This window comes from Elgaria multicarinata, chromosome 17 (assembly GCF_023053635.1).
Source record: "Elgaria multicarinata webbii isolate HBS135686 ecotype San Diego chromosome 17, rElgMul1.1.pri, whole genome shotgun sequence".
Taxonomy (NCBI): Eukaryota; Metazoa; Chordata; class Lepidosauria; order Squamata; family Anguidae; genus Elgaria; species Elgaria multicarinata.
In genome coordinates, this window is record NC_086187.1 from 3096610 (window position 1) to 3120499 (window position 23890).

Below are 23890 nucleotides of genomic sequence, written 5' to 3' on the forward strand. Positions count from 1 at the left end.
AACGCCGCGGATGGAGGAGGACGCGGGCCGGACCCGGCGCGCGAGGCCGGAGGCCGGCGGGCGGGTGCGCGGGCCGCCGAGCCGTCGGTGGGCGCGGCGCTCGACCCCGAGGTGGCGCCGCTGGCGAGAGGGCTGCGCCGAGCCGGAGGGCGGCCGGCTGCTACCCTGGGACCGCTGCGATCAAGGAAGAGCCGCCCCCCGCCGCCGCCGCCGCCGCCGCCGCGCGCCCCCTCTCCGAGCGCTCGGGTATGGCGACGGCGGCGGCGCCTAGCTGAGTTTGCCAAGGGGGAGCGGCGCAGGTGCGTACTTGGCGCCGCTCCCAAGGCCCGGGCAGGCCGCCGAGATGCCCCACTCTCTTCCGCGGGAGGCTCGCCGGCCCGGGGGCAACACCACGGAAGCCGCTCTGGAAGCCCGGGGCAGCAGCGCCAGCCCCCCACCGCCGCGATTGGGCAGGGAAGCCCTTGGCCCCAAGTGGGCAGAGCGCGGGCGGGGACGGGGCAGCCCCTGGCCCATGGAGAGGCTCCGAGGAGAGCTCTTCCCGCCGGGCCCGCTAGAGATGCCAGGGCTGGGACCCGGGCAGAACCGCGGCAGGCCAGCACCGCCCTCCAAGAGCCAGCACCGCCGGGACGGGCAGCCAGGGCTGCTGCCGAAACCAGGCTACGGAGAAAAACGAGGCCTGCTCGGGGCAAGGCCAAGGTTTGCAGCAAGGCCGCAAAGACCTGGCCTCTCCTTCCCCGACGCAAACAAACAAATCAAAACGCTAGCCCAAGGAGGACTGAACCGGCCCAGTGGCCACAGAATGCAGAATGGCAGGATGGAAAGGGGAACGGGATGGAGTGTCCTGGAAGGGGGGCTGGCTCGCGGGCGGGCGGGAGCCCTGAGTAGGAGACCCCACACTGCAGCCATTCTATTGCAGATCCCTCTTACATGCTCTGCCTCTTCCTCTCATAAGGGCTGTTGTCCAGCCGATTAAGAGCTGGATCTGGGTTCAAATCCAACACAATTTGGGCTCAGTGAGGACGAAACCAGACCGGGGATGGGGGTGCTGGCTGGACAGTGTCATCGCTGGCTTTTGTTCTCTCAGCCCCTTCCTGTCCTGTGCTCTGCCACTCTCCGCTTTTGTGGCTTGGCCTGATTTGGGCAGGCTGGTCCTTGGGGCAGGGGGGCTGCTGGTCGAGAGGCCTGCCCTGCAAGAGCTGCATAGACCTGATGCGTCTCTGGATCTTTCTGTCTCTGATCCTAACTCCTCCACACCTGATGTCTCCCCTGCCCCCCCCCCCTGCCCAGTGCCTTGCTGGCAGCCTAGTGACTGTCCCAGACATGCTGGTCTTTGTTTCGACCCTGGATGGGAGCCTCCATGCAGTGAACAAGAAAACGGGTGACATCAAGTGGACCCTGCAGGATGGTGAGCAAAGGGCCAGGTGGGGGGGGGGGGGGCGGCGGGGCGGCAGATGCCTTTCCTTGTGGAGGAGAGGTAGGAGGTTGAGCTGAGGTGGGAGTCGCCATGGGACTGCTCCCCTCTCTCACCCAGGGCCAGAGACTTTGCCACATCTCTTTGGGTGTGGTGTGCAGTAGTTTGGCAGTTTTTTTTCCTCCTTGGATGTCGAATATGGGGGCGTCCAAGGAGTCTTCCGATTGCATCTGCCTGAACCCCTCTTCTCCCCTTTTCAGATCCGACGCTGCAGGTGCCAACTTACCTGGCAGAGTGAGTGCCATCTCCTGGTGGAACGGCAGGTTTGGCTCCCATGAGGGGAGTGGAGCGAGATACTGAGGCAGGGCAGTGGTCTCTTCATGTCAGGCTGGCTGGGGAGATCCTCCAAGTTTCCCTGAGGCAGAATGACTGGCTCCCTTCCACAAGGGCCCAGCAAGGCACCAGCTAGCAGAAGGTCTTCCTGGTTTGACTGAACATGGCAGCCCCAAGCGCACCCTCTCTGAGCCTTAAAGCAGGGCTGGGCAACCTTAGGCCCATGGGCCTGATCTGGCCCTCTTGAGGCCCCAATCCAAATCGGCCTTCCACAGTTGCCCAGATGAACACGCTCCTTCCCTCAGTTTTTGAGAAGCCTTTTCCCCATTCTAAAAGGTGGCGATGCCTCTCTTAAAAGGCAGGAAGAGCTGGAAGCTATGATAGGCTAGGATTTGGGAACTAGACCTTTTGCCATTGCCTCCCCCACCCCGTTCACCACTGGAATGTGGCCCCTGAGAGCTCAGAGGCCCAACGCTCCTTCCGTAAAGGAATCCAAACCCTGCAAGTCCTGCCGTTTTCCCTGCCTCGGAGCACCAGGGATGTTGCAGCAGAGAGCAGAGAGAGGGGAGGGCTTGGAAATGACTCTCAGGTGGCCAGGAAGAAACGAGAGGGGAGGAGTTTCAGCCCATGTTGGGGGTGGGGGCAAGCAGCAAAGGCCCATCCCTGGGCGTGGGGAGCAGAGGCTTGGAGCAAGTGAAAGGGGGTGGTGAGGGTCAGCTGCACGAGGTCCAGGGGAGTGCCTTTAAGGAATGAATTCTGAGCTGCTCTCTGTGTCAGATGCCCAGTTCAGGATGGGGTGGAGGTGAAAGGATCAGAGAGTCATTACTCGCTCTCCGGTGGGGGGAAGCCTGTCGCTTGGCGATTCTGAGAGTGTCAAAGCACCCAGTTTAATCCCAAATACTTACATCATAAAGGACAAAAGTTTGACTATATGGACATCTTACAAAACTAAGAAATAATTATCTCAGCTCCAGAAATGTATTGGTACTTCTGGCTTTTGGGCTTACAGTGGAAAGGAGCCTGCACAATCACCAGCAGGTACCAGACTGGAGCCACGGACCTCCCCGCCTCACAGCGAGAGTGCTAGCAGATGATGTCATTAACAGGCACAAGCTAGAAACACACCACTTTGTTTACCAATATGTTGTGAATGTTGTAACAAATGGGCCTGTGAAGCCATTGAACATTTGCAATTGGTGTCACAATGAAAAGTATCACTGGCAGTATGAAGATCCCTGGGCACAGTGTCAGCTGTTGGGAAAATAGGGACTGAGTTAGCATCTGCATCACTTGATGAGTGGTGGGCAGTGAAATAATCAGCACTGCTAATGACAGGACTTGCAGGGTGAATCACAATAAAAACCTTGCCTGAAAGCACCCAAAACCTATCGATGAGTAGATTTGTACCACCTGATGATGGCAAAAGGTGTATGATTCTGGAGAATTGTGAGGCTTTCATTGTGCTTGAGGTTATGTGGGTGATGTCCCTGGCATTGAAGACAGACAGAGCTCTAATCTGGACTGGTTGGAATTCCAAAGTTCTGGTGGATGACCTTCCCTGACAGAAATCCCATAAACCATCCTGTACCCAACATCGCTACAAATTGTGGCAGAAATAATTAAGAGATTCCATAAAAGAACTGAGGAGTGCCAGAAGAAGCACATTATTATGACATAAGATTTGGCTATTATGAAACTGACGCGTTTAATAAAAGCAGACAAAAAGTCCTACATTTGACAAGTTGTTCCTGATGCTTGATACTTTTCACATCTGCCTGGCATATATCAAAGCTGGATGGACACTTCATCAATGAAACTCACTGAAAGAGACAGAAGAGCCACCATTAGCTGCCATGATCAGCAGAATGCAATTTCTGGACCAGAAATTAGACAACCTTCTGATTTTATTGGCACACTAAGGAATTATAACTTCAAAGAGACTCTGTCCCTGTTTCTAGTGAAAGCCTGGAAGTCTGATGATTACCTAATTCTTGCTCTCAAGGAGCCCTAAAAGAAATGAGTCATGTTTTCCATACCATGCAATGAAGTACACAATGCAATGAAGACAGATCATTCCAATGTACCTGTCAAGAGGCAGATTCCCAGCTGATTTACCACCTTGCAATGTTGTGGATCTCACCAAGTAACACTGCCACACAGTGCGATGCCATAGGTGGGTTGATCACTCTTCTGAGAAACATTCTACTCCTGAATGATGTAGAAGAGTCATCAGATGGGGTGAGGGAGGGGAATCACGGTTACCTACCATCTCTCCTCCGCCCCCCCCTCCTGTCCCACATCGCTTCCTCTTTCTTCCCGGAGAAAAAAGAGGAAATAAACAAAGACCACGTGGCCCATTCAGGGGGCTTTTTGTATTGCACTGCTTTTTCCTGCCCACAGCAGGAAACGGTGGTACAGTCTGTTTCCCACCCATCCCAAAAACAGTTGGATTAAAAGGGGTCCATTTTCTCATGGAAAAAGGAAAGATGGAGCGTGAGGTGCGCAGGAGGTGGACAGCAGTGTCTAAAGATGCATGAAAAAATGTGAGTGGGCAGGAGCGAGCGTGCAATAAAATGCTCGTCTGATGAACCCCATAGTCAATATTTGGATGGAAAATGGCCTGCAGTCAAAGAGCAATTCGAGGTGCAAGAAAGCCAGCAGACTCATTATGATGGTCAGTGTGCAAATCTCTACCTGGATCTAATTGCTTCACTGGACGTAACTGCATAGCAGCCTTTTCAAGAAAAGAGAAGAGCTGCGAATGCGCAAGAAGCCACTTCTTCATTAGGGGGTTTGGGGCCGGAGTTCAAGGAAGGAGCAGGGAGTTTGTGTTGGGCTTTTCTGGGGGTTGCCTGCTAATTGCTTCAGTGTTTTCATAACTGAAATAAATGAGTATAAAAATGGTTGTAGCAAAAATAGTTCTTTACTTTGACATTATTGTTAAAATAGTTCATCATTTCAGAACCAATGTACATAGATCCAATGAAATCTATTGGAAGCTTTTATGACATGGGCTTGGCCTGACATAAAGCAGTCAAACTGGATATTTTAAAATACAGGGAGGTGATTTCTGCTCACTGGTACCAGTTTCAGCCTAGTACCTTATGACATAATTAAGGGACCCCTTTTTTTGAGAGTTCAGAGAAGGGGGTTCTACCCAACAAAGTCCGTCAGACTGGACAGTCTGGGATGGACTCCGCTGTTCCCCAAGAGATGCTGCTTGTTTCATCCATGTACCCTGATGATGTAATTACTGGCCTTAAAGAGGGGTATGGGGGGTCCATTAATTATGGGACTAAATGCCGTAGTAGTTGCACATTAGACTGGCAGTTTTGGAGATGCCACATTTGTAAGAAGTGCAGATAGCCAGACCTTTTGTACCTCATGACGTAAGTATTTTGACACAGGCTCTTGGACTCTTTGGCCTTCTGCTTGGGGTGGCCCTGCCTGGCTGGAATCTGGCACAGAGTTCTCTCTCTCTCTCTCTCTCTGACACTCCCTTGTTCTCTTTGCAGGCCAGCATTTCTTCCAGACCCAAATGATGGCAGCTTGTATGTCGTGGGGGGTAAGCACAAGGAGGGCCTGATGGTGAGTGGTCTGGGGAAGGCCGCTGGGCAGGCTCTGGGAGAGGCTGGGTCTCCGGCCCCGGGTGTGACTGACTGCCCTGCTGCTTAGGTGAGGCCTGGGCTCCAGAATTCCATCACCAAGGACCCAGGGCCCCAAAGTGGTGGGATGCCAACGTAGGGTGACCCTATGAAAAGGAGGACCGGGCTCCTGTATCTTTAACAGTTGTATTGAAAAGGGAATTTCAGCAGCTGTCATTTGTATATATGAATGAATGAATCTTTATTGCTTGTTAGCCAACTAGGCCATTCGCAAACAAATAAAAGTGGCAAAATAACATATTAACATAATAACATAATAGCATATCCATACTCCATCACACCACAATCAGAAGAATAATACAAGCTAGTAATATAAAACTGATAGTAGGCTCAATTGCAGTACCAGTACTGGCCCGCAAGTAAGATTAGTAAAATTTAATCCTATATGGCAAACAGAAGCTTCCGTACCTCCAGCACCCGCTGTACAAATTTTGCAGTCCTGAACAATATATAATGATCAGAGCCTAACAATAATATCTGAGTTACATTTTTAGGTGACATGTGGTTGAACCTGGGAATCAGGGGCACAAGGTATTGCTTCCTCAGCTCGACATACACTGGACATTCAGCTAGAAAGTGTGTCATGTCCTCAGTTTTGGGGCAGCCAGCTGGGCAGTCAGCTTTAGCGCGTGGATGGGTCCTGTAACGCGCTTTCACCTCCATTAACTGGAGTGAATTTAACCTGCACCGGGTAAATAACCATCTCAACTCATGTGAAGTAACAGAAGTTAAGTATAAAGGGGCTTTTCCCGGGGCAGTAATTATACTTTTGTATAACGTGTTTGAATGGCTTGCTTTGATGACAGCCAATGATAATTGTATTTCACAATCATACAATCTTCTTGAGATCTCCTCTTTAGCCCCATCAAACCCTCTTGTAAGGAGATAAATTTGTGAGCATTGTAGTGTATATATGAAGAACCTGGTGAAATTTCCTCTTCATCACAACAGTTAAAGCTGCAGGGGCCCTGCCCTCTTTTAAATCTGGTCACTCTAGTATAGCTCCTGCAGCTTTAACTGTGGTGATGAAGAGGAAATTTCACCAGGTTCTCCATATGTACAAATGACACCTGCTGAAATTCCCTTTTCAATACAACTGTTAAAGATACAGGAGCCCGGTCCTCCTTTACATAGGGTCACCCTAGCCAATGGCTGGGATCTGCATTCGAAAACAGAAGAGGCCTCAGCTCCTCAGTGGAAGAATTCTGCAGCCATAATCCACGAGGCCCCTCTTGGAAACGAGCCCCAGGGCTTCATTGTGCCTGGCTGATTCTGCCATGGGGAGGATGGAGCGCTCTGCAGAACTCTACATGGGGTGAGAGGGAAAGACGGTTGAACATGTTCATGTCAAGGGAGCCTGGGCAGGAGACGGGACAAATGCCATTTGCAAACAGAGCTCAACAAGGAGCTGAGATGTATCTGACCAGAATACGCTTTGGGCGAGCCCAATATGTCAGATCTCCATGGCTGGAGGAACTGTCCCCTTCAAGGCCTGCAAGAGTTCCCCATGTTTCTCAAAATTTTGTTTGGGCTCCACACACCCCAGTTCCTAATTTGTGAGTGCTTGGGGTCACCATACCATGAAGAGCATCACACGCAAAACCCGTTTAATTTGGTTGTAATCCTTGAAGTGTCATGGCGATGTATGATATGGGGTGGCCCAAAGCTTATTATGGGCTGAAGGGTTCTTCTTCCATCTACCTGTTAAGCTCCTGTTTCGAGTTTTCATGTGACTAAGGGAAGCAGTGACCAAAATCAGAGTCTTTTACACCTCGCAAGACAGGAATCTGTGCTCTGCAGCCCTCCCCAGAACCCTCACAGGGGTTTCTGTGCAGAAAAATGGATATGGACGAGATCGGGGGTGGGGGAGGAAGTAGGTTTGGCAGCCTCAATTTCTTTCTTTCTTTCTTTCTTTCTTTCTTTCTTTCTTTCTTTCTTTCTTTCAGAAGCTGCCTTTCACCATCCCAGAGTTGGTGCAGTCTTCTCCTTGCCGAAGCTCCGATGGGATTATCTATACAGGTGCAAGATGGGGAACGCGTGTTGCCCAGGTGGGGAACGGTGGGGCCTAGGAGATGGCTTTGGAGAAGGCTTCTGAAAGGCAGAGCAAGAGTGGCAAGCCAGGGCTGTTGTGGCTCAAGACAGTTTGCAAGTGAAGTTAGGAGTGCCTCTGAGGATGTGCAGAGTGCCTGTCCCTTACCATTGAGACCTGCAGGGATTAAGAAGGGCAAAGTTTCCAGGATGGAAGGAGCTTTGAGCCCTGGTACCTCATTCCTTACTTTAGAATTCAGCATGGAAGGATCGAGGCCCTTGTGTGGGGAGGAGGGATGCAAGGGCCGGAGAGTGAAACGTCCCCTCCGTTCCCCAGGGAAGAAGGAGGACACGTGGTTTGTCGTGGATCCGGTGTCAGGGCGGAAGCAGACAACGCTGTCCACCAAGGCTTGGGATGGGCTGTGCCCCACAACTCCATTGCTATACATCGGACGCACCCGTGAGTCACGGTCCCCCTTTCTCCCTCTGGGGCCTGAGGCCTCCTTTGGCCAGGATGGAGCTGCCAAGCAAGCCTGGCGCATGCCGATGAGAAGAGCAGGGTTGCGCTGCCCTCACGCACCCCAAAGGACTTCTATGGAAACATTGTGATTGCCTTGTCAGAACAGGCCAGGAAGACCCATAGAGTCTCAGCAGCCATCCAAGTGCCTCCGTAACGCCCAAATGTAGCGCAGGAAGGGACGAGCTTCCCCCTGTTGCCTGCCCACAGGGCCTGGTAGTCAAAAGTAGGCTGCCTCTGCACATGGAGGTATGACACGTGACATGCAATGTCTTTGGCAGCCAGCCCCACCTTCTATGAATAGGCTGTGTGGCCATGGATGGATGCTGCCCACCCTGGATCTTGGGCAGCTCACGCAGGGCTCCGTGTAGTCGCAGCTAACGAATTCCAAACAACGCACCTGTGGAGCCACGGTCTGTGAACCTGTGCGCACGTCAATTTCTACAGAGAGGCTTAATTGGAATAGTTGGTTCGGCAACTGTTGGAGGAGGGAGAAGGATCTTCTGGGACCTTCCATAGAACAGAAGTCCCTTAGGCTGCTGGTTTCCACACCAGAAACCGTCGTGGCGCATTCAGGACTGAAGAGGGCGCCCCCTGCCCCAGCTGGAGTGCCCCATCTCCCCCCAGGGCCAAGACCACCAGCTGCTGGGTGTGATGGATCTTTCTCAGATGCTACTATTCATAGTGGGTTTTATTACTGTGGTGATGTGTGTGTGGCTACTCTCACCCTCTGCCTGCAGAGTACGTCATCACCATGTATGACACCAAGTCCCGTGAGTTGAGGTGGAATGCCACGTTCCAGGACTACTCCGCTCCCTTTCATGACCAGAGCGATGACTACAGTGAGTAAGAAGGGGAGGGGAGGGGGGGGCTGCCCAGGCCTGGTGATGTGCCAGCGGCTGGGCATGGAAGGAAAGGAGGGCGTTGTGTGCAGGGGCCCACCTGGTGGGAGAGGTGACAACCTGCAGGGAGAAGGTGGTTTAGGCTCCCTGATCCTCAAGGGCCCAGCGACTCACCAGGCGTGCAAGAAGCCCAGGAAGCACAGAAGATATTTTAAAGACCAAGTGTCTTATGGCACATTAAAGATTAGCAGATGGATTGTCGCATCCACTTTTGTGGGATAGACTCTGTTTCATCCGATGCATTGTCCTTCATTGGTAGTTTTGCTAACACAATTAGGATGATGATGTTATCACCAGTTACTGCTGCTACTTTGCTTATCTTACGCTTTATACAGAATTTTCACAGACTATTTTTGCAGTTTTGTAGACCTTCCATTTTTTGTAGACCTTCCTATTGCCATGTTCTTGATATGGTCGCTATATTCAATGTTCCCTGCCGAATGGAATCAACACTCCACAAAGTTCACTCATTTACCAACATGAAATGTGACGACGTAGGCCGTTATTACCCGGCTCTGTGCAATAGCTCTTGGCAGCTCAGGTTTAGCAAAGCTGCCATGTCAGGCATTTCCCTTTGGATCCTGTAGGTTCAGCCTTAAATAACATTCTGCAGGAATGCCACTCCCTGTCTTTCCTCGGCTCCTCTGCACAGAAATGGCCCACTTTGCCTCAAGCGGAGGCGGGCTGCTGGTGACAGTCGGCACGGAGAGCGGGGAGGTGCTCTGGACCCACGACTATGGCTCCCCCGTGGTCGGCGTGTACACCTGGCACCGGGACAGCTTGCGACAGGCCCCCCACCTCAACATAGCCGAGGAGAGCCTGCGTCACCTCATCTTGCGCTCCCAGGAGCTTCGGCTCATCTACTGGAAGCACCGGTTCGCCAAGGACTTCACTGCCAAGACTCCGCTGCTGTGGGTATTGGGCTGGGGGGGGGGGGGGCTGGGTGAGCAATGCGGAGTTGCTGTAGGCATATGCCGAGTTCAGAATGCCGGGGTGGGGGGGGTGGGGAGGGCTAGAGATGTAACATTTCCGGAAATTTTGAAGCCATGGGAAAAAAGGAGGTTTTTTCGAGGGGGGGGAACTGAATTTTTTGGAAAAATTTAAAAAATGCAATATTAGCCCTTTTTACAGATTGAAAGTCACTTTGTTACTTTAGGAACATAAAATGTAATTATGTACAAGTTGATTTGGCATAAAATTATCACATTTGGTATATTAAAAATACAGCGTATTCAAGGAATTATTACAAATTGGATTTATTTTTACCCTTTTATTGTAGCAAATGGAGCTACAAGCTCTTGAACTGTAAGGAACCTCTTTGGTTTTGCCAGTTTAAGAGGAGCAGGCAAAAAACAGAAGAAACCATTGACATTAGTAACGAAGAAAATTATTTATGTCTCCGCTACTCCTCCACAGTGTCAAGCGGACATAAAGCAACCCATTCCCATAAAAGGAACTGAGAAAAAAGGGGGAACCAAGATTCAATGAATATGCAAGAAATTTAATCAGACTCATTTTTTGAGCTATCACTCAGTTTCAGTCTCTGCTTCAGTGGCAGAAATGCATATTGCGCTTGCATTTGAGAGTTGTAGTCTCGATTTGCAACCTAGGACTTGCTTGTCCTCGGTACACAGAAATTATAATAATCTGATACTGCACATAGTTTTTAGAAATCATCTGTAGAAGTAAATAGCTGAACACCTTGTCTTAAACATTTTATTCATCATGCTAAAATAAAACATTCCATAATCCATTTTTCCCCATTTTTCGGGGGGAAACTTTTTTCCTGAATTTTTCCAGGGCTTCACATCTCTAGGTGTGCCTGTCTCTTTAAGCACCTGGGGAGGCGGGTGGCACTACTGAGAGGGCTGGGGAGGCGGGTGGCACTGCTGAGACTCCAGGAGGTGCCTGGCTCTCAGGGCTGGCAATGGCAAGCAGGATATGGAACAAGCATTACTGCAACAATGAGGACTAGCCACTTGCTGTTTGGTTTTTATGAAAGCAAATGAGGGGCAAAAATGTTGAGAGTCTGACAGTTCTGTTCTGATCATTTGTTAATCCAGATTTATATAATCTACACCTGGGATCGTCCCACATTGACAATTATTCCCAAGTAGATCATTCCTTTTGCCTTCAGGAAAAATGGTTTCCAACTCTATCTCCTACCTCTAATTGGCATGATGAACATTCACCTTGAGATAGATTTGCAGGATGTTAGAGTTGGATCATCTAGTCGAGGGGTGGGCCAACGCTAGACTGCTCTCTACAAGCTGCGGGAGCCTCAGAGAGGGCCCCACCCATGTCCCCCCGCATCCTGGCCAACCAACTGGACTGCAGAAAAGGGTGCTGTCCCAGCACTGCTATTAGCCAAGGAGGGCCCATCCCTTCCTGCTCCACAGCTGATGAGGTCTTACGCTTAAGAAGTTACCTGCCCTTCTTTGAGCCTAGCTGGTAATCCTGCAGCAGTGAGTTCCACTGACTTATTCCACATCAAGGGGAAGATCCTGGTTTTCAGGGGGCTCCCCCATTATGCTGCCCAGGTGTCCTGCTGTGTGTCTAACAAGCGCCTCCCCTCCCCCTGTTCCAGGCCAACATTGTACGTGGGTAAACACGTTGCAGGATTCTACGCGGTGACATCGCTGGTTCACGAGGGCGTGGCTCTTGTGGTGAGCAGCCAGCTTCCCCCTGGGGCGACCCTGGGTGAGGGCGAGGGTGGCTGGGGTGCTCACAGGCCACCTGTTGTGCCTCCTGCAGCCGCAGGGGGTGACCTTGGCACGGAGCAACGGCCCCACGACCGAGGACGTGACCCTCCAGAAGTCTGGCGAGCGTGAGATTACGCCCACCACAGATGTCAAGTACCCACACGGGAGCATCACCATTCCCCACAGCCAGTGGCTGCTGAAAGGTGAGTCCCCAGCCTCCCTCTGCTCCCACACAGAGCCAGGCGTGGGCCCTCATCTGTGGCTTCTCTGCCCTGGCTGTGGAATGTGGGGGGGGGAGGGAGGAAGGAGGAGGAGGACGCTTCGCCCCACTCCAGATGTCACCTTTGTACGTTCTTCCATTAGGAAGGAAGGAAGGAAGGAAGACCAGACCTTTTTTCTTCGATGCAATGATGTTTTACTTGCAGGGAGGTTTTTATCAACTGTCTGACATGGCGTGCGCCATTCTACCCGTTCACCATGCTGCACCCACTTCCACTGCATAACAGACCACACAGAGTGGCAGGGAGTTACTTCCCCAGGGCACGGTCCAGATGGATGCACGTGTGGGTTTTTCCCCGCCCTGCCCCTCATTGTCTTTGCTGTGGGCTCATGTGAGAGCCTGAACTCAGCAAACCCCCAAGGCCGCCCCCGCCCCCTCCAGGCAGAGCTTCGATGCTCTCTACGGACAGTCAGGCCGGAACAGCCGGATCAGGTGTCCTGGACCCTGATCTCCAGTCTAGCTGAGTTCTGCCTCTTCTTGGTGTCCTCCTGTTGGTCTGGTCTGCTTTGGCTAAGCAGAGATTTGCTTAGGAGATTTGTGGCACCTCTGCTTCTGCTTCCGTCTGGCACAGCCATCTGGCCGCATTTTCTTTGCACTGCCGGGAAGGCTCAGAAACTCACTCCCCTCGCCGCCCATCTTCTTAAAAGGAAAAGAAAATCCCAAGAGCAGCGGAAAGACTTCACTAGAAATACCACTAGACTGCAAGCCCTTCATCCTGCTCCCGGTGCCCCTAAGGCCTTGCTCAGGCGGAGAACCAAGAAGGCAAAGCAAAGGAGCTGCTAGGCCGGAGACCCCGGCATGACCCTCTTAGCCATCTGGTCCACATTTGGACCTGAAAGCGGGCACATTTAGACTGGCGTGCTGCTGTCTTACAAGTCCATGCAGGTCTGGTGCTCAGTGGGTCAGGCAGTTTGAGGGTGGAGCCACCTCATAACAGACTCTGCCCTCTCCCTCTCTGTGTTGATAGGGCAACATTCCCATGGAGCCCGACGGGATGCCTGGGCCGGGCGCCGCGTGGCCTTGATGGCGTGCTGAGCTCCTCCTCTTTCTTTCCCTGCAGGACACCACGAGCTGCCCCCAGTGGTCCACACGACCATGCTGAGGGCCTTTCCTGAGACCCTGCGGAGGAGCCCTGAGACCACCCTGCCACACAACTCCCCTCCCAGGACCCTCTTCGACGACGTACGTAGTGGGAGAGAATCATGTGTGCACATCTGCGTTGGGCTGCAGGGCTGATCTGGAGCGCTGAGGGTCAGCCCTGGAAGCTGTGGCATAATCAGCACGGGGATTAACCAAGCTTAAAAGGGGAAAGGGGCGCACTGCCTTTGGGCCCCAGCCGACAGTCAAGCAAGGTTGCTCCCTCAAGGCTAATGAAGGGGGCTTCCAGCTGGAGCTGGGGCAGGGGGCTAAAAGGCCTTGTGCAGCTTTTCCATCGTTTTCTCCCTAATGGGTTTTCTGGGGCAAGAGAAAAGATGGGGAGGCACGGGAGGGCCACGAGTGGAAGATGTCGCTCTCTGGAGCCCTGGCAATAATGGGACAGAGCAAGGGCCCTATCTGGAAGCACTGGAAGACAGAGCAACCCAGAGGGCGCAGCGGGGGCCTCTCTCTCTTTCCCTCCCCCGCACCCAGAGCCAGGAGTCGGGCGGCAGAGGCCTCGAGGGCAGCCTCACTTCGGAAAGGCATCGCTGGGCCTGTACCAGGTTCTGGGCTGTCTTCACCCTGCCCCTGCCAGAAAACCCCACGGCTCTGTGTGTGTGTGTGTGTGTGTGTGTGTGTGTGTTTCAGTTCCTGGCACCACGCAGCCCTGAAGAGCCCCCCGAGGAAGGCTGGCACTGGGTGGACCCCCCTGTGGAGACGGAGCAGACGGCAGTTTACCCGGAGCACGGCAGCTGGGAGCTGGTCGTGGCTGGAACCGCCACGGTGCTTGGGGGCGGGGCGCTGCTCTTCCTCCTGCTCTGGGTGAGTGGACTTTGGCTGCCCCCACCCACCCACCCGGGAGGCCGCTGTGGGGAGTGCTGAAACTCTCTGGCCCCTCCTGGGGTAGCCCGGGGAGCAGCCCCTTCACTTCCATGGGGTGGAACCTCACTCTCTTCACAGCCATGAGGGCTAGAAACTTACTCTTTTTTAAAATGGGTGCACAGAATGAGAAGTTCTGCAAGACGTCAAATCCCAAGTTTGTGTGGGCCACGGCGGGATTGCAGGACGCCGACAGTCCCAGCGCCTCCCCCGTTATGCTGAAGGTTGCTGGTGTCTCCCCCCACCCCAACCAATGCAGCAGCAGAACCGAAAGCAGCAGCAGTACTTGGAGCAGCAGCTGGAGCAGAGACTGCAGCTCCTGCAGCAGCTGGGGACGGGACGGCCTGCTCCTGGCCACAGCTCTGGGGAGCTTCTCCTGGCAGCCAGCAGCGATTCACCTGGAGCAACCTCGCGGGGGTCCTCACAGCCAGACCAGGGACCGGGCACCTCCTCCTCTTCTTCTTCTTCTTCTTTGGAATTGGCCAATGGGGGGTCCAGCACTAGTCAAGGTGGGTGAGGACTGGCCGGGGTGCCCACGTGCTGCACAAGCTGTCCTTTCGCGGGGTGTGAGATGCATCTGGGCTTCTTCAGTAGGCAACATCTGGCCCGCTGAGCTGGGTGTGGGCTCCGTCTCTATGAGCCCTCTTGCCTCACCACAGGGGCTGACCTGGAAACCATCGTTGTGGGGAAGATCTCCTTCCATCCCAAGGAAGTGCTGGGCCATGGGGCAGGGGGCACCTTTGTGTTCAGGTGAGAAGTGGTTCTTCAGTGCTCTTTGCTTACTGAATGCAAGTGGGGGGGGGGAGGGCTGGGGCCCACAGGGGCAGCTCTGAGGGCAGCTCCCTTGGGCCAGAGAGCCCCCCTGTCCATGCAAAGCAGTGTAAAAGGGCTGCTGCTGCTGCTGCTGCTGCTGCGGCCCCCTCCCAAGACCCTCTGGAAGCTCTCTGAGACCTGCAGTGCAACCTGCCGGGCACTGGGGCCTCCCCTCCAGGGGGGCCGTCGGGCTGCCTCAGACCTGCCCTGTGGCTGTGCTCTGTTCTTTCCCACGGAGCACTCCTGCCAAGGAATCATTGCGGTCCCTGCAAAGGCTGCATCTCCTCATGTTAGTCTGCTTGTGAAACTGGAATCTGTACAGGCAGGTCCTGGTTTTAGTGGACAGGGACGTCCTGTCCCCACCCCTGCTGCACCTGTCCCTATTTTGGAATTTCATTGCATTTCACAGTAGGTTTTAATTGTTGCTAGCTGCCCCGGGTGGGATGTAAGCACCAGAAAAGGGCAGTGGCGGGGGTGGGGTGGGGGGAGATATACATTTTAGGATACATGAATGACTAAACAATAAAATCAACCTGGGGAGAGAAGGGAGCCTGAAGAGGGGGAAGTAGGCAGGGCTGGGGTGGGCCAGGGCCTTTCTGCAGTTGGCTGGGCGCCAGTGACCTCTTGCCTTCCCCTAGGGGTCACTTTGATGGGCGCCACGTGGCAGTGAAGCGCCTCCTGCCCGAGTGCATCCGCCTGGTGGATCGTGAGGTGCAGCTTCTGCGTGAGTCGGATGAACACCCCAACGTTGTGCGCTATTTCTGCACGGAGGTGGACCAGCAGTTCCACTACATTGCCCTTGAGTTGTGCTCCTCCACGCTGCAGGAGGTGAATCATAGAATCATAGAATAGCAGAGTTGGAAGGGGCCTACAAGGCCATCGAGTCCAACCCCCTGCTCAATGCAGGAATCCACCCTAAAGCATCCCTGACAGATGGTTGTCCAGCTGCCTCTTGAAGGCCTCCAGTGTGGGAGAGCCCACAACCTCCCTAGGTAACTGGTTCCATTGTCATACTGCTCTAACAGTCAGGAAGTTTTTCCTGATGTCCAGCTGGAATCTGGCTTCCTTTAACTTGAGCCCGTTATTCCGTGTCCTGCACTCTGGGAGGATCGAGAAGAGATCCTGGCCCTCCTCTGTGTGACAACCTTTTAAGTATTTGAAGAGTGCTATCATGTCTCCCCTCAATCTTCTCTTCTCCAGGCTACACATGCCCAGTTCTTTCAGTCTCTCTTCATAGGGCTTTGTTTCCAGACCCCTGATCATCCTGGTTGCCCTCTTCTGAACACACTCCAGCTTGTCTGCATCCTTCTTGAATTGTGGAGCCCAGAACTGGACACAATACTCTAGATGAGGCCTAACCAGGGCCGAATAGAGAGGAACCAGTACCTCACGTGATTTGGAAGCTATACTTCTATTAATGCAGCCCAAAATAGCATTTGCCTTTCTTGCAGCCATATCGCACTGTTGGCTCATATTCAGCTTGTGATCTACAACAATTCCAAGATCCTTCTCGTTTGTAGTATTGCTGAGCCAAGTATCCCCCATCTTGTAACTGTGCCTTTGGTTTCTATTTCCTAGATGTAGAACTTGGCACTTATCCCTATTACATTTCATCCTGTTGTTTTCAGCCCAGCACTCCAGCCTATCAAGATCACTTTGAAGTTTGTTTCTGTCTTCCAGGGTTTTAGCTATCCCACCCAATTTTGTGTCATCTGCAAATTTGATCAGCGTTCCCTGCACCTCCTCGTCCAAATCATTAATAAAAATGTTGAAGAGCACTGGGCCCAGGACTGAGCCCTGTGGCACCCCACTCGTTGCCTCTCCCCAGTTTGAGAAGGTTCCATTGATAAGTACTCTTTGAGTCCGATTCTGTAGCCAACTGTGAATCCACCTAATAGTTGTTCCATCTAGCCCACTTTTAGCTAGTTTGTTAATCAGAATGTCATGGGGTACTTTGTCAAAAGCTTTGCTGAAGTCGAGATATATGACGTCCACAGCATTCCCACAGTCCACAAGGGAGGTTATCCTATCAAAAAATGAGATCAAATTTGTCTGACAGGACTTGTTCTTGACAAATCCATGTTGGCTTCTAGTGATCACCGCATTGATTTCAAGGTGTTTACAGATTGACTTCTTTATAATCTGCTCCAGAATTTTCCCAGGGATGGATGTCAGACTGACTGGTCTGTAGTTCCCAGGTTCCTTCTTTTTGCCCTTTTTGAAGATAGGGACAACGTTAGCCCTCCTCCAGTCGTCCGGCACCTCACCCGTCTTCCATGATTTTGCAAAGATAATAGACAAAGGTTCTGAGAGTTCTTCTGCTAGCTCCTTCATTACTCTAAGATGCAGTTCATCGGGCCCTGGAGATTTAAACTCATTCAAGGAAATTAGGTGTTCTTTGACCATTTGTTTATCAATCTCAAACTGCAATCCTGCCCCCTCAACTTCTGCTTCACTTTTTCCAGGGGGGTCATAGACCCGCTTTTGGGAGAAGACCGAGGCAAAGTAGGAATTGAGCACTTCAGCCTTTTCTTTGTCGTCTGTTATCAATTTGCCATCCTCATTAAGCAGTTGAACCACCATTTCTTTCCTCTGTCTTTTACTACTCACGTATCTGAAGAAAGCCTTTTTATTGCTTTTAGCATCCCTCGCTAATCTCAGTTCATTCACAGCTTTAGCCTTCCTGACGCCATTTCGGCACTTCTGCGTCACTTGTCTGTACTCTTCTTTTGTAGCCTGGCCTTCCTTCCACTTCCTATATGTATCCCTTTTTGTTTTCAGGTCATCTCTAAGCTTTTTGTGGAGCCACATTGGTTTCTTCTGTTGTCTTCTATCTTTTCTCCTTGTTGGAATTGTTTGTAACTGTGCCTTTAAAATTTCATTTTTTAAATACTGCACCCATCCTGCACTCCTTTTCTCATTAGGCTCCCTTGCCACGGGACCTTACTTATTATAGTTCTGAGTTTATTAAAATCAGCTTTCCTAAAATCCAGAGTACGTGTATGGCTACGCTCGACTTTTGTCTCCTTCATAATCAAGAATTCAAGTATGACGTGGTCACTTTCCCCCAGAGTTCCCGTAACTGCCACTTTATCCACTAAGTCATCCCTATTGGTCAATAACAAGTCAAGGATTGCCGATCCTCTAGTTCCTTCCACCACTTTCTGTAGGAGAAAGTTATCACCCATACATGTCAGGAATTTCTTGGAAGGGCCGCTTTTGGCAGTAATGGTCTCCCAACAGATATCAGGGTAATTGAAGTCCCCCATCACTACTACATCACACTTCCTTGAAACACTGGCAATTTGTTTCTCAAAAGTTTCGTCCTCGTCTTCTCCTTGATTGGGTGGTTGGTAGTAGACTCCGATTATCATATTCTTTTTATTCCTAGCCCCATTTATTTTAATCCAGACGCTCTCAACGGGGCTCCCAGTCTCATCCGCCTGTATTTCTGTGCAGGGATAGGTATTTTTAACATATAGTTCAACTCCACCTCCCTTTCTATTTCTTCTGTTCTTTTTGAACAAGTTATATCCTTCAATTGCTATATTCCAGTCATGGGAGTCATCCCACCAAGTTTCAGTTATACCTATCAAGTCGTATTTGCCTTCATGTAATAAGAGTTCAAGTTCATTCTGTTTGTTTCCCATGCTCTGGGCATTAGTATATAGACATCGAAGACCATGTGTTTTAAAGTCTGGCTTTGTTCCTACATTTGTTCCTACATTGAACCGGTGCTGTGGGGCTCGGAGAGGAGGGGGCGCTGGTGGGCTCCCCATTCCTGGCTTCAGCCTCTAGAGCAGGCCAGGGCTGAGATGGGCGCCCATGCCTCTGGGCACCTCTTTCACATGTGGCTTGGGCACAGGGCTATGGGAATGACTCACCTTCTCTGGGGTGAGGCTAAGAGGGGTGACTATATATGTGGGTCCGCTGTCACCACTCCAACATGTCAGATCCATGTGGGGGTTGTGGGATTATTCTTACTTTCTTGGCTTTTTATATTTATTTATTGCATTTTTATACTGCCCAATAGCCGAAGCTCTCTGGATGATTCACAAAAATTAAAACCATGAAAACCATTAAAATATAAAACAAACAGTATAAACAAACAGTTTGTACTATACTATATCAGTATAGTACAAAATGAAATATAAAACATTTAAAACAGCAAAGTTAAAATTAATTTGATAAACTGTTAAAATGCTGAGAAAATATAAGGTCTTCACCTGGCATCTAAAAGTATAGTGTAGGTGCCAGGCGAACCTCCTTAGGGAGCTCGCGCCACAGCAGAGAAGGCCCTGCTCCTCCTGGTGGCCACCTGCCTCACTTCCTTTGGCAGGGGCTCACAGAGAAGGACCCCTGAGGATGACCTTAGGGTCCGGGCAGGTACATAAGGGAAGAGACGTTCCTTCAGATTGCCTGGCCCCAAGCCGTTTAGGGCTTTAAATGTTAATAATACCAGCACTTTGAATCAGGCCGGACCTGGACTGGCGTAATGTGATCTCACCAGCCAGTCCCAGTTAGTAAATGGGCTGCCCTGTTTTGTACCAGCTGAAGTTTCTGGACCGTTTTCAAAGGCAGCCCCACGTATAACGCATTACAGTAATCCAGACGAGAAGTTATCAGAGCAGGCTGTCTCTGTCCAGATAAGGGCGCAGCTGGTATATCAGCCTAAGCTGATAAAAGGTGCTCTTTGCCACTGAGTTCACCTGTGCCTCAAGTGACAGTTCTGGATCCAAGAGCACCCCCAAACTATGGACCCGATCTGATCCTTTAGTGGGAGTGCAACTCCCTCCAGGACAGGGTGAACATCACCCAGCTGAATAGGTGAACCACCCGCTAACAGTACCTCCGTCTTGTCTCGTTTTAAAAATGAAGGCTCAAATATTCAGATAAAAGTGGAGGTAAATAGTAAGTGCTCTGCTTTTAAAGATTCAACTCTATGTCAGGACTGAAAATGAATATTGATTCATCAATTAAAATGTGGTTTGTTTTTAAATACTGCAGCTGGCAGGCGGCTTCTCCAAAATGTGTTTGGGTTTCGCAGTTTTGTTTTTAAAGAATCCACCTACGCCTGGCAGCGCCTTCAGGATTATTTTCAAACAACAAATGATGGTTATTTACGATTACCTTGTGCCGCCCAAAACGTATGGGGCTGACCAGCCTCCTGCTCTGGCTGACCAGCAAGTTCACTCCGTCCTGTCTTTCTGTCCACCTCTAGTACGTGGAAAGATCCACCTTCATCCGGAAAAGCCTGGATCCTGTCTTACTGGTACATCAGACCATGTCTGGATTGGATCATTTACACTCCCTCAGTATAGGTAAGGACAATCCTCAACCGTGCAGTGCTGGGCAGAAGGATACTGGTGAAGGTCCCTGGATTGGGGGGGGGGCACCAGAGAGCAGCCCACCTCCCCATCATTGCATTAATCCTGGGCTCTGCACGTGTGTGTGTGCGTGTGGGATTCCTTCCTTTAGTCCACCGTGACCTGAAACCCTGCAACATCCTCATCTCGGCCCCCAACTGCCATGGGCAGGTCCGCGCCGTCATCTCAGACTTTGGCCTGTGCAAGAGGCTGCACGGAGGGCGCCACAGCTTCAGCCTCCGCTCTGGTGTTCCTGGCACCGAGGGATGGATTGCGCCAGAGATGCTGAGAGAGGACCCCAAGGAGAACCCTGTGAGTGCACTGGTCTGGCCTGTCCATGGCGCAGGCCAGGGGAGGCAGCACAGAAGCTGCTCAGGCAGCAAAGTTGGGTGCCGGTGGCCAGTTTCTCAGCACGGCACGCTCAGCCCCCCGGGCCTGTGGGGAGCGAAGGCGCCAGCTCTAGGAGAGAGGAGCAGGCAGTTCCCCGAGACCTTTTCTGTCTCTCACAGACATGGGCGGTGGACATCTTCTCGGCCGGCTGCGTCTTGTACTATGTCGTGTCTGGCGGGCAGCATCCCTTCGGAGAAGGCTTTCGTCGCCAGGCCAATATCCTCACCGGCACCTACCAGCTAGAGCAGCTTCAGCAGGAGACGCATGGTGAGGAGGAGGAGGAGGAGGAGGAGGAGGTGGCGGCCCACTGGACACGCAGGGCCCAAGAGGTGTCGTTGTGTCATGCCTCTTTGTGGGCTTGGGGGGTGGGTGGGTGGGGTGGCCGAGCGGTGGCCCTGGTTCAGACCTTGCCTCTGTCACGTGGACTCAGCCAGTGGTCTTAAGGCAGCCACTTCTCTCAGCCTCCACCCCCCTCCACACTCAATCAGTGAAATATGGGGATGATGGTACTGGCTCACCTTGCCAGGAGTGTTGTAAGGATGAGAAGGACGTGTGTGCAACGCTTCGAGCCCCTTCAGCCGCTGCTTGTGCTTCTTCTATCTGCCACCCCAGACCATGTTGTGGGCCGGGAGCTGGTCGAGGCGATGATCGGCAGTGACCCCCACTTGCGTCCCTCGGCCAGGCAGGTCCTGGGGCACCCCTTTTTCTGGAAGCAGGAGAAGCAGCTGCAGTTCTTCCAGGTGAGTGCCCTGGGAGAAGATGGGTCCTGGCCCCTGCCTTCCAGGCAGACATTCCACTGGCACAGCTCGTGGCCTGGTCCTGCCTGCAAGGCCCAAACTCCTGCGCTCTGCACTTAGGATGTCAGTGACCGCATTGAGAAGGAGCCAGCAGACGGGCCCGTCGTCTGTGCCCTGGAGGCTGGGGCCCCTGCTGTGCTGAGAGGCAACTGGCGGACACAGATCTCCATCCCGCTGCAGGCAGGTATGGACCCAGCCTACCCGTGGTGCTCACAGCCCCCTCTCTAAGGGGTTGGCCTCTGCCACCTGCCGGGCTTGACCCCTGGGCCACAGAGAAGAGCCCCCACCCCACGCCCAGAGCTGCTGGGTCCCGAGTGGGAGCAGTCGCTTGTGCCCACCTCTCCTTCTCTCTGCAGACCTCAGGAAGTTCCGGACTTACAGAGGCAGCTCAGTGCGCGACCTCCTGAGGGCCATGAGGAATAAGGTATCATTGCTGCCCCAGACCGGTGGCTCGTCCCCAGGGCCGGCCGGCCCATTCGGCACCTGACAGGGCCTGGCACCCTGCGAATGCTGCTGCTGTTGCTGGGGCCAGAACCTCTCCCCACCAGCTCTTTAGAAAGCACAGGGCTGGCCCCGATGGCTGGCTGGCTGGCTGGCAGGCAGTACGGAGGCTTGAATTCACAGGGGAAGGGGGCTTCAGTGCTGGGCCTCGTGCTCACTCCTCTCCCTGGCGTCTGCTCTGGCAGCTCTCCCCTCCCGTTGCAGCTCCTGCCCGCCCTGCTTCGGAAAGCCTCGGAGCCTTTGCTCTGGCTCTCTTGTCAAGCTCAGCGTTGCCTTCCACAGGGCCGGGCAGAAGGCAGACTGGGATCTACTGGGATGTTTCTGCAGGGGATCAGCAAAGGGGGCCCAACTCCCCAGTTCTGTCAGAATAGCAGCCCCCCCCCCCGTTCTGTCAGAATAGCAGCCCCCCCCCCCCAAGTTGTACTGCTAACATGCAGAAAACCTGGGGGAAGCAGGAGAGGAGTTTTGTGTGCCAGGGCTGCACCCTGCATTTGGTTCTGCTACTCAGAACAAACTCAGAATGTGTCCATTCTATGCCTGCCTTTTGCACCAGGCCCAGCTGGCTCTTTTGGGGCTCCTGGTCTAGAACGGGGTAGATCCTAGGAGCTGGACGTCTGCCTACTCCTGGTCTGCTACGCTGCCTGACTGGCAGCAATGGCTCTCCAGGGTCTCGGGCGGGATCCCTTCCTCACCTGACCCGGGACCTTCTGCTCTGCCACCCAGCTGCTGCCCCTGAACGGTTGGGCTAGATGAAATCTTTCACACCACCACGGAGTTGCAGCCCATGATATTCAGAGAGCAGGTTGTACATAGTTCAGTCCCATGGACTCCCATGTTCAGTCTGAGTTTAAAAAGCCCCAGGTAGCGAGGCGGGGAAGGGCTCCTGCCTGCCCCCCTTTGGACTGTAAATCTGGGCGATTTACAAAAATTAAAAACCATTAAAAGCATGTTACACACAATGCAAAAAGAAAGGCATTTGCACAAAACCACAGGCGATGAATACCCAAAATTCCTCCTGGCTTGGTGCACTCTGGGGCCTCCGTGTCAGATCTCTTTCTCCCTCCAGAAGCATCACTACCACGAACTGCCCAGCAGTGTGCAAGAGACCCTCGGAGCCATCCCACATGACTTCGTCACGTACTTCACCACCCGGTTCCCCCACCTGCTGCTGCACACCCACCAGGCCATGCGCCTGTGCGCCAGTGAGAGGCCGCTGCAGGCTTATTACTACCAGGACTCTTCAAGCTCTCAGCCCCAAACGGGAACACCTGGGCTGTAACTGGCCGGAATAATCTTGTGGGATGTGTGCATGTGTGCACTTGGAGAAGCACAGAAGAAACCACTGTGGATCCCTTCCCGCCTCACTATCGAGTGACTGTCCTACCCGTGCAGACCGCCGCCGCCGCCGCCCCCCACCGCCCAGCAGGGAAGCAGCTGCACACCAGAACGTTCTCTGACCCACCCTGGCAGAACAGAACCCTGTTCAGCAAAGTCACTCTAGGAGCAAGTGATGCTTTCTGAGGAGGGGGTTCGTTCCACAGCAGAAAGCCCCTTCCTGGAGGAGAATAGAGCAGGCCATGTTGAAAAGCGACCTCAGAGAGGATAGGCATCCTCCTTCAAGAGGGCTGCGGCGTTCTCTTCCCTTGAACTCCTACCTCAGTGGAGAGGTGCAGCCACTGCTTGTGCAAGCTCCCTGCCTGCAACTGGTGTACTCCCTGCGCCTGATCTAAGGCTACCCTCTATCAGGATGAGGCCCAGCCCTATGACAGAGATGCTCTTGGAGGGCACCCAGTTCTTTGGGTCCCTTAAGCGACAAGGGCCCAGCTGTTAAACCAGCAAGTGGCTCAGGCTGGGTACCCCCACCAGACCTTCCTCTTGGAGCACCTGATAAATGGCTGAGAATAAAGCAAAGGGCAATGACTGATTTACATGTAAGCATGGCCTAGGCCTTGCAACAGAATCTTGTAAATAAATGGCTTTTAAAAAAACCATGGTCGTGAGCCTCAGTGTTGTCATCTTTCTGCCTCCCTCCTCCCCAGAACAAGGGACCAGAGTCCCAGGCCTTCAGAACCAGGGAGTGGGGGGCGCTTCCAGAGACAGACACCCCCTGGCTCAACCGGTCCAAAGGCATTGGGCAGCCGTTCCTTTTCAGGGGTGTGTGTGTGTAAG

General features: G+C 52.7%; 1 protein-coding gene across 1 annotated transcript; it reads left to right on the forward strand.

Moving 5' to 3' along the window:
• Window positions 1-1185: 1185 nt before the first annotated feature.
• On the forward strand, window positions 1186-23609 carry ERN2 (endoplasmic reticulum to nucleus signaling 2). Its single transcript, XM_063142938.1, has 21 exons — window positions 1186-1405; window positions 1672-1705; window positions 5260-5332; window positions 7356-7428; window positions 7775-7897; window positions 8695-8796; window positions 9509-9767; window positions 11444-11522; window positions 11611-11761; window positions 12899-13020; window positions 13624-13797; window positions 14117-14363; window positions 14514-14604; window positions 15306-15495; window positions 19889-19988; window positions 20146-20345; window positions 20543-20690; window positions 21036-21163; window positions 21281-21404; window positions 21577-21644; window positions 22788-23609. Exons 1-21 carry the CDS (start codon window positions 1210-1212, stop codon window positions 22998-23000), a joined length of 2895 nt encoding a protein of 964 aa, XP_062999008.1. The 5' UTR covers window positions 1186-1209; the 3' UTR covers window positions 23001-23609.
• The last annotated feature ends 281 nt before the right edge of the window (window positions 23610-23890 follow it).

Bases quoted from the DNA above. Each gene is read 5' to 3' on its own strand.
- ERN2 (XM_063142938.1), top strand. From the start codon at position 1,210: ATGCGTCTCTGGATCTTTCTGTCTCTGATCCTAACTCCTCCACACCTG. The intron at 11,523-11,610 runs GTGAGCAGCCAG...TGCCTCCTGCAG, and splicing joins ACGAGGGCGTGGCTCTTGTG to CCGCAGGGGGTGACCTTGGC. The intron at 20,691-21,035 runs GTGAGGAGGAGG...CTGCCACCCCAG, and splicing joins GCTTCAGCAGGAGACGCATG to ACCATGTTGTGGGCCGGGAG.